Source organism: Muscardinus avellanarius (assembly GCF_963383645.1).
Source record: "Muscardinus avellanarius genome assembly, chromosome: 21".
Classification (NCBI taxonomy): Eukaryota; Metazoa; Chordata; class Mammalia; order Rodentia; family Gliridae; genus Muscardinus; species Muscardinus avellanarius.
Window position 1 is genome coordinate 6470938 of NC_137807.1, and position 9879 is coordinate 6480816.

Consider the following 9879-nt stretch of genomic DNA (forward strand, 5'->3'; position numbering starts at 1 on the left):
TTAATGGGCCTGGCTGTTAATTTGATGATTACAGAGTAGAGATAAAAATGAGAGACCTGGTTTGTCTCCGTAGATAACGTCTCTCTCTTCCAGCTTTAATTTTATCCACTCTCTTCAAATACAGCAGCTAATTTCATTACGGGCAGGTCTTTTAAGAGTCCCCGGGGACCGGGACTAATAACATATCATCAATAGCTAAAAGGCTGACTGTCCTCCTGAAACCACGGAGTCACGAACGTTTTGCAGGACATGGAGACACCTGTAAAATACATCCTCACTAAGACTAGTGTAGTGCTCGATAAATCTTCATCTATGATACCTGTGTCCAACTAAGATGATATTTATGGCTCAAGGCGGGGAACCGCAGTGTGACGGGAAGTGCCTGACACGTGCCCCGTTCCTCCCTTCACTGGACGCACCTGCAGGTGCACAGCCTGCTCCACACAGCAGCAGGTGCCCAAGTACCCGGGTTGGGTCGGGTGATCCAGGGAGCCATCACCTCAGCGGTCCCAGAGTAAAGTGAGAGGGTCAGAGCTGCCCGTCCTCTGATGCTGGGACTCACCTACCACCCACATACCAGTTCATCCACCCACCCATCTTCTCCTCCATCCACCCCTCTACCCACACACCCATTTACCCATCCATCCATCCATCCATCTTCTCATCTGCTCATCCATCCATTTTCCCACCCACTCATCATATTTTATTTTGAAACAGGGTTTCACTAGTTGCTGAGAATCATGCTACATTGCTGAGGATGTCCTCCAACCTGCGATCCCCCATCTCGGCCTCCCAAGTACTGGGGTCCAATGCACCGCCACACCCAGTTTCAACTCTTTCTTTCTCCATCTTTGCTAACATTTCTGTGGGCCACTCTGTCAAGCACTTTGCATGCCTCTTGTTTAAGCTCAGTAATCTTCTCATGGGGCGATAACTTTCGACATTTTTCAGACACGGAAACCAAAGCCCAGAGTGATGTATGACCTTTCCAAGGTCACTCATTTGGGATTCGGACCCAGACTAATGCAATACCACATGTGCAGCTCAAAGGCCTCCCTGTCTGTGAAGCGGTCCTGACGTGCCACCAAACACTCTCGTGTGTATCGCTAGTGAATAACACACCGCCTGAAGGCGTGACACAGGCCACCGCCTCCCTTGCACCTGATGAAAAACCCTCAGAGGAGGCCACCTAGCTTGTGCCTGGCATCAAGTATGAGCTGAACTAAGCCGCCTCACCCCGCCCCGAGCTTCTGTGGGAGCCTGGAGTCCGTACATTTTAGGCAGAGGTGGGGCCGCATCAGAAAAGGATGTCAGGGTTGATCCTGTGGAGTTGGGTGGAAGGTCAAGTGGACAGTGGATGGCAGACACAGAGCCGTTGTAGAGGCCATCAACACCATCAAAGTCAGCCCCTTGCATACTGAGTACAGACTGTAGGCCCGGGGATGCTCCAAAGCTGCCCCCCCCCAAGATGAGCACCTCGACCGCCCACTGTGGATAAAGATGCTGGGGTGTGGGCACCACACAGGTCGAACCAGGCTCTGCCCTGTGGGCTGTGGCCCGGTCCTGAGCGAGAACCAGACCATCTGTTCCCACCAACAAAGACAATCTCGTTTGCATCGGACGATCGCTGCTCAGGCACTCGGAATATTAGCATGCATTTTCCCACAATTTTCTCAAAACCATGTGAAAATAGTCACTTGTATAACCGGGCCACTGTCTGTTATTTTCTTACTTGAAAGTAAAATCAGAGCTTGCTGGGTTTCAGAAAGGGCTGCACACGGAGGAGATCTGACTCAACTACTCCGTTAAAAATAAAAAATAGCCACTTCTTACTGTAAGACGTAGGAGATGTGACCAGCACTGACCCAGCAGGGGCACATCTTCCCAGACTGCCGCACAAAGCCATTGGCCCAGCACCTGGGCCCTTACTATCTGGCCCGAACCCACCAGGGCCCAACCCTATCAGGACCAACCTAGACCAACCCTACCTGGGCCCCCAAACACCTGAACCCAACTTCACCTGGAACAAACCACCAGGACCAATCTCACCTAGACCAACTCCACCTCTGAACTCAACCCCACTTAGCCCAATCCCACCTCTGCCCTCGTCCCCCCTGGGCCTGGTCTCTTCAGGGAAGGCCAGGATGAGGAACCTGCAGGATTACTGGTGCCCCACGCCTCTCCTGCTGAGAGCTCCTTCACCCGCCTCACTGTGAACATCAAAGGGCCCATGAAACTAACCCAGCCCCAGTCAGAGGAGGCCCAGCTCTGCGGGCAACCAGTGCCCCCTGCCAGGAACCCTGACCCTGTAAAACACCAACCGTGCTCTCCACCTGGCTGGCTGGGGGTCTCGGCCCACCAGACCTACGGCCCCCAGTGCATGACTCATATTACATAATGCCCTTCTTTTTTTTTTTCTTCTTTTTTTGGTGGTACTGGGTTCCTGGAAACTCTTCTACCTCCGGGCTACACTCCCAGACCCATTTTTATACTTTTTAAAATTTGAAAACAGGGTCTCTTAAGCCAGCGTGGCTGGCTTCAAACCTGCGCGATCCTCCTGTCTCCGCCTCCCAAGCATGGGGTTTACAAGCATGCGCCACCATGCACGGCATGATGCCCTTATTCTAAAAGAAATTATATATAAATATATAATATATAGATAATATATAGCCAAACACTTTTAGAGAAACTGTCCAGTGCTATAGCTGTACAAAAAAAGAAGAAGAAAAAGAAGAGAGGAAGGTAATTTGCAATTCCAACCTCAGCTCATGACCTTGTTTCTTGTCTTCCTGGGAAAATGGAAAATCCCAGGAGAATGCACAGCCTTCCCGCCCACGTGGCCCACAGCCCCTGGCAGCCAGGGCTGCCCAGCCCGGAGCTGTCCGGGGTGCTGGTGGGACTTGCACCCTCAGCCTGGTCCCTCCCGCCGGCTCAAGGTCCTCTACTTTGCCCTGATATCACCGCATCTCCCAGCTCTTCTAAGCAGCCGCAGCAACATCCACACAGGCTGCAGTTCCTGCCTTGGAGCCACTGAGCCCTATCACCTTTACTCTGCTGAGTCCCACCTGGGTGGTGTCTGTGGCCCAAACTGCCCCCTGGCACCTGCTGCCCTTGGAAGAGAAAGAAACCGTGTAGGTCCAAAGCCCCCTGGACTGGTTCCCGCTGGCTTTGGACCCTGCCTGTAACCCCACACTGGCTCCTTCAGGGCACCGCAGCCTTGGGACTGCACGCTGGGCAGGACCTCCCCCTAGACATCGCCTCGCCTCCTCCTTCCTCTTCAGGTCCTGCTGGGAAGGCTTCCCGGGGCTCTCTGGGTACCACTGAGCGCCACGGCAGCCTTCTCCTTTATCTAGTTCCTCCAGACACTCGTCACTACACGGTGGTCTACACATTTTGTTTGCTGTGCATGTCCAGGAGGAAGGCCTTGCGCAGTCAACTCCATCCTGGACCATCGGGGGCCCTGGCAGAACCTCAGGCCCTGAACATGGGGGGAGGGAACGCCGGCTGCTGGCCCCAAACATGGAGCAGAAAGCTCGGGTGGCACCTCCAGCCCCTGGGGAAGGAGGGAAGAACCCTAGGGCCTCAGGCTGGCCACACCATGACTTCAGCCAGAGACACCAGGTCAGACACTGCTGGAGGTCACCGGCCTCTGTATCGTGGCTCCCCATGGGAGGCCCCACAGATGGGGCTCCATGAGCACCTCTGCACCGTGTCGCCGTGCCTGCAGGTTTCACGGACTTGTCACCTGCAGAACGCTCCATTCCAACACTGCATGGATGTCGCCAGTCTGCCCCATGGGCCCAGCGCTGGGCCTCCCAACCTGCCAGCTACTGAGTCAGACCAGTGTGCCCCTTCCTGTGGCCTGGGCCCCCGTGTCCAGAGCTGGCCTGAGACGGGGCCAGGCCCAAGTGGTGTTCACCATTTGGTGCTGTACCTGGGACCTGCAGACCAGGGCAAGAGCAGCATGTCATGAGTCCATGGCCACCAGAGAGCAGCAGGACTGTATCACCCCCAGAGAGCCCCTTAACTTAACTTGAGATGCATGAATCACAAACCTAGAGTGTTAGCACAAGTTTGCTAAACTTGTGTTGAGATGTCTTCCTTTAAAAAAATCTTCCTGGAAGCCGGGCGTGGTGGCGCACACTTGCAATCCCAGCATTCGGGAGGCTGAGACCGGAGGATGGTGGTTCGTGGACAGCCTCAGCTACTTAGGCCCTAAAAAATAGGGTAGGGGGTGTAGCTTGGAGGTCAAATGCCCCTGGGTTCCATCCCCAGGCCCACTAAATAAATAAATAAATAAATAAAAATCTTCCTGGATGCTCAACACCGCCCTGGCCATGCCCTGAAGTCCCCAAGAGACCTGCTGGGCAGTGAGTAAAGGCACCACCCGCACCCCTGCCCCTCCACCAGCGCCGGCACCACCCGCACCCCTGCCCCTCCACCAGCGCCGGCACCACCCGCACCCCTGCCCCTCCACCAGCACCGCTGGCCGGCCCCACCCTGCTCGCAGCCCAGTCTTGCTCCTTCTGGGCAAGGCGGGGAGAACAAGGCGGGAAGGAGTTATCATTTGTCTGCAGGGGCGGCTGTCAGCCAGGAGGGGATCCATCACAGCCCCAGCACCTAACCTCACAGATCGCATTATTTCCCTGGCACTCCGCCAGGGCGCAGGACGCATTGTAAAGAACAATCGGACTTGGCTTATTTATTTAAGAATAAAACACTGCAGCCTTTGTAGGACCTAGGGATGGGGCCTTTCAACCAGGCATGGGGCAGGGGCAGGGGCAGGGCTGCCCACCAGAACAGCTCAGACCTCACATGGGCCTGGGGGTTCCTGGGGGTTCCAAGTGGGCCTGACCCAGAAGAGGAGGCACTGTGGGGCGCGCAGCAGAGCCCATCCACCTCCTCTTTCAGCCTTTAAGGCCCAGCCCCAATGCTGGGGTCAGCCCACATTTGGTCTGTATAGAACAGCGGGCACAGCGTCCATGCTGGGCACAAACACTTTCTTCAAGATGGCCAGCAGTGGATCACAGGAGAACTGGCAAAATGCAGACTCCAGGGCTCCCCGGACCTCCTGGGGTAGATCCCAGGGTCTGCTGTGCCCAGTCCCACAAGGTCTCATGCAGCCTGGCACCCGGGCACCGCTGTTTGGACACCGATCACCAGGCACTGCAGGTGCCTCCCCTCCCACCTGCCACTGATCCTGTTTCGCCCGATTTTACACTTTGATAATGTAGAAGGCAGATGCCACCTCGGTCCCTTGCCCACGCCAGCGGGAGGGTGGGTCCAGATCTCTAGATCCAGCAGGGAGGGAGGACCCTGAGCACAACCCTCCCAGCCAGCGCTGGTGAGGCCCACGATGAGGACCTACCCTAACCAGCTGGGCAGGACCCCTCCCGCACCTTGCCGCGGCGTACACTGGTCTTGCCTTCATTTATTCTTTCCTGTGGTGCTGGGGAGGGAACCCAGGGGCCTTCTACCTCCGAGCTACACCCCCAGCCCTAGTTTATATTCTTTATTTTGAAACAAGGTCTCACTAAGTTGCGGGGCCTTCCTAAGCTGAGGCTGACTGCGAATCCAGATCCTCCTGTCTCAGCCTCCTAAGTACTGGGATTACAAGTGTGCACCGCCATGCCCAGCTCATTTATTCTTGGGGAGGGAGCCCAGGGGCACTCTACCTCTGAGCTACACCCCCAGCCCTATTTTTTTATTCTTTATTTTAAAACAGGGCCTCAATGAGTTGCAGAGGGCCTCGCTAAGTAGAAGCTGAGGCTGGCCGCGAACCGCGATCCTCCTGTCTTGGCCTCCCGAATGCTGGCATCACAAGCGTGCGCCCCACGCCCGGCTCTCGCTTATTCTTTATCTGACTTCAAGCTGCAGAGCACTGGACCCGGAGCTGGGGGCCTCGCTCCCTCAGTTCTGATTCACATCGATGGTCCCGGGAGGCCAGACGACCCCCGAGCCCTGGAGGCCGCCCCACACCTCGGGCTCCCCTCATCCCTCTGTGGAACCCGCCATCTTACCAAACCAACCAAGCCCGCGCTTCTCGGCCCATGTTTACTTAAAATACACTCTTTGGAATGACATGAATTTGTTTAATATATCACCCCCAACAAAGGGAATCCTGCATCATTTGTTCAAAACGTTAGTAAGAAGCAGAAGACAAAAACAAAGTGCAGCGATTCAGAGGCTGCAGCCTGGGGCGCGGCTGGCGGTGGCAGGTCTGGAAAGGGCCACGGCAGGCAGCACGAGCCTGCCTGGCTCTCCGCGGGGAGGGCCTCCCAGGGACATTCCTGCACAGGGGCTTCCCGCCAACACCGACGAGGCTCAGGCCGTCAGGGTCTGGAGCGGGAAGGTCCTTCAGTCCAGCCCACCCATCATGCCCGTCGCCGGCCATGTGGCAGCTGTTAAGGGCGGGAGGGCTGAGGCCAGGCACAGGGTGGGCATTCTTCTCCCTCTTTCTTCAGTTCAGAGGCTCTGGGTTCACTGGCCCAGCACAGGCACACAAGGCACTTCATGTGCAAACTAAGGTATGCCGAGGGTGTTTTGTCTATGCACGTTTCTGTCTTGCCTTGAGCTCTGAATTTAGAAGCAGACGCTAGTGCACAGATGGGGGGCCGCACTGTGTTTCCTGACTGTGTCTCCCCCAGCCCCGGTCGGGGGTGCGCCACTTGCACCACTTGGGGGCTCCTGCCCAGGTCAGGAAGACATCCCAGCGCAGTCCCCAGCCAGCCGCACAGGGCAGCGGGGATGGCCTGCCCCACACAGAGCCCCCTCTGCTCCGTCCAGCTCCCAGGAAGGCCGGCCCTGTCCCCTTCTTGCCAGGTTCCTCAAGCCAGGAGCAGCCTCCAGGGAGCAGTCAGGGCAGAGAGAACCCAAATAGTAAATCAATTCTGCTTGGGTTTCTCCCTGTCCTTTCCAGACTCCGCTGGATGAAGAGCGGAAGGAAACTCCCCGGAATCAATCTCACATCTCTGGTATCTAAAATAAAATGGGCCGAGGTGGAGAGAGAACAATCAACGCCCCTCTTCCAGGAAACTCGTGTGGGGGCCTTGACACAGAGAACCTGCGCCAGACGCGGTGGGGAGGCCCTTCGCATGGCCTCATGGGAGCACACGCGAGCCCTCACGACAGCACGGTCCTCCCTAAGGGCCCACTGTGGATCAGTGTTAGAGCCTGGTGTCTCCGAGGTTTCCTGGAACAAATATTGAAAGGCAACTGGGCTGAGATCCTGCCCGGGCGCATGGTCACCGATGGGACTGGGACGTAAGGTAGCCTCTTCTTAGGGAGGGGGAGAGAGGGGAGAGGAGGAGGGAGCTGGGGAGGAGGAAGGGGTCCGTTGGTGTGTTGGGGGGACATTTAAAAATAAAGAAGAAAGGGAGAGAAGAAGAGAGGAAGGGGAGGGAGTCACCAGGAGGAGAGGAGAGGGAGGGGAGTGGCTGGGGGTCACACCCTTTGCCCGAAGCCCTTTCCTCTCTCCCCACCAAGGGCAGAGAAGTTGAGGAGGGTCCTGGCTGTTTCTGCTGAGAGCCTTGGCTCCCCTCCGAGGGTGAAGCAGGGAGAACAGCTCACGGGCTGCCGGCCGACGGGACGTTACACAACCCCAGCTGCTGCCAATGTTTTTATATAATCTTCTGGTTCTCCCCATAAAACAGACCATAACACCCTGGCAAATACACTTCAATAAAGCTCTACGCTATTACCCGGGCACACGCCTCCCAAGATGAATGACACCACCGGAACAGCCCGGCAGCTGCCGGGATAGAAGTTCTCTGCCCTCGCGGCTTCGGCCCAACAGCAAAGCCCAGGGAGGTCACGGGCCTCGTCGGGAACACCTGGGGGATACTAGGCATTCTGTGGGTGACAAGAGCCCTCGGGGAGTCAGGAGTGCGCTGCTCCCCAGAAGTGAGCCCTCTTCCCAGGGACAGGACCAGGCCCCCTCGGGCTGCTGCTGTGAGGCCTGTCTGCAAGCCCAGCCTCCCACAAGACCCGCAAGATAACCCCACGCTTGCACCCCACGTGCACCCACGGGGCAGATCTGGGGTCCCACTGCCAACCTCAGCCCTCCCCCCACTTGGGACTTCCCGCAATTCCTGCAAGAGGCTTGCTGGGACTCTCAGTGCAGAAACCAGACTAGCTGCACAGCCAGGAAAAGCCCACGGTGACATGGCCCCATGCAAACTTTCTCCTTCTTCACGGCACTGGGGGAAGAGCCAGCCAGAGCTGCTTTTGCCCTGTGCATTTCAAACCAAGAAAGTCCCTGGGGCCACCAGCCCGCCCCACTGTGACTCCAAGCTGACCTGCCCTCACCAGGCTCCCGGTGAAGCAGAGACCACAGGAGCAGACCCTTCAAGGCCTCGGGGTCCCAGCGCCACAGCCTTGTTCCCTGTGGGCCCTGCTGGATCCTTGACTCCATCTGGCCACTCGGCACCTGCCCCGGCTTCTGCTTCTCCCCCAACAAAACTTTATGGCACTGGCCCTAAGCGGACCTGGCGGGAGGCCGTCTGCACCAGTGGTCACAGCGTCAGCAGATAGACACCCTGTGCGTCACCCACAAGGACAGGTCTCAGACACCTGGGAAGGGAAGCACCCCGCCCCCTCTGGCCACATCTTTGGGGGAAGGAGAGTAAGCGCTGGCATCGCCTACTTGCCCTCAATGGCCCACCTGGCAGGCCCTAAAGACCCTCTATGGGTTGCCCCCAAGTTCTCCAGGGGACAAAGTCTGGAGTCGGTGTGGGGAGACAGGGTGGTCCAGTGTAGTGGGGAGGCAGGTATCCACTGGAGGAGTGGGTGAGCCAGTGGTCATCCAGACCACGCCCCTGCCGGAGCAGGCCCCGAGCGCCCTCCCCTCTGGCTCCCTCTCCCCACAAGGGCGCCAGGCCAGCGGGCTGGCCGCGTGCCCGCGGTGGGCGTGGGTCCCGCCCCGGGGCCGCCGGCTCACCGTTGAGCTGGTTGTAGACCACCTCCTCCAGGTGGTCCAGGCGCTGCAGGATGGCTTCGCGGTCGGCCAGCGCGCCCACCTTGGCGTGCCGGCTGCGCACCCGGCGGTCGGCGCCGCGCACGACCTGGACCAGCGCGGCGGGGCGGTCCTGCAGGCGGCAGTACACGGAGAAGATGATGATGCCCACGAACACCAGGATGTTGACCGTCAGCAAAGTTTTGATCTTCCTGGCCACCGCCATGAGTGCGGCTCGGGCGGCGCGCCTCACCCGCGGGGCATCCCGGGGGCCGGGGCCGCAGCAGCCTGGGCGCGGCCGGCCGCTGCGGGGACCCTGGGCCGGCGCTGTCCCTTTCAGCACCGCTCTCCGGCGCGCAGGGGCTGCCCGGGGCTGCGGGCGCGGGGCGCCGCCGGCATCCTCCGCAGCGCTCCCGCGGCGCCCAGCGGCCTGGCCCGAGGGGCGCGGGGCCGCCCCTGCCCGCCCTGCGCGCTCCTGCAGCCTCCTGCCGGCTCCTGCCCGTCCCTGCCGGCTCCTGCGCGCCCTGCCGCCTCCTGCGCGCCCCCGCCCGCCCTGCGCGCCCCCGCGCGCTCCCGCGCGCTCCTGCCCGCCCGCAGCCACGGCGCCGGTGCGCAGTGACGCCGCCTCGCGCTCATCAGCATGCACGCGGCGCCCGCCCGCCCCGCCCGCCAGCCGGTGCAGGGCCCGCAGGCCCACCTAGGAGCCCCTCCCCAGGCTCTGGGATAAGCCCCAAACTTGAGGCCGGGATGCAGGGCTGCGGGGTGGGCGGCCTGGCGGGGCCCAGGGTGGCGATGATGGCCAGGAGCAGGTGAGGGCAACCTTGACTCACAGGGCTCTCCCTGCAAGAGCTTCCCCGCGCAGGCCGAAAGCACAGACAGAGGGAGCTGGAGCTGGAGCCGCCAGGCCCCAAACCCAGCAGGAGAGG

General features: G+C 59.3%; 1 protein-coding gene across 1 annotated transcript in view; it reads right to left on the reverse strand.

The window, feature by feature from the left end:
• Positions 1 to 9179, reverse strand: part of GALNT9 (polypeptide N-acetylgalactosaminyltransferase 9) — a gene marked incomplete at both ends in the record, with an annotated part of 39991 nt that extends 30812 nt beyond the window's left edge. Inside the window, one exon of the mRNA XM_080717493.1 lies at positions 8939 to 9179. Coding sequence (XP_080573619.1) covers positions 8939 to 9179 — 241 coding nt within the window. The remainder of the gene's footprint in view (positions 1 to 8938) is intronic.
• Positions 9180 to 9879: the final 700 nt, after the last annotated feature.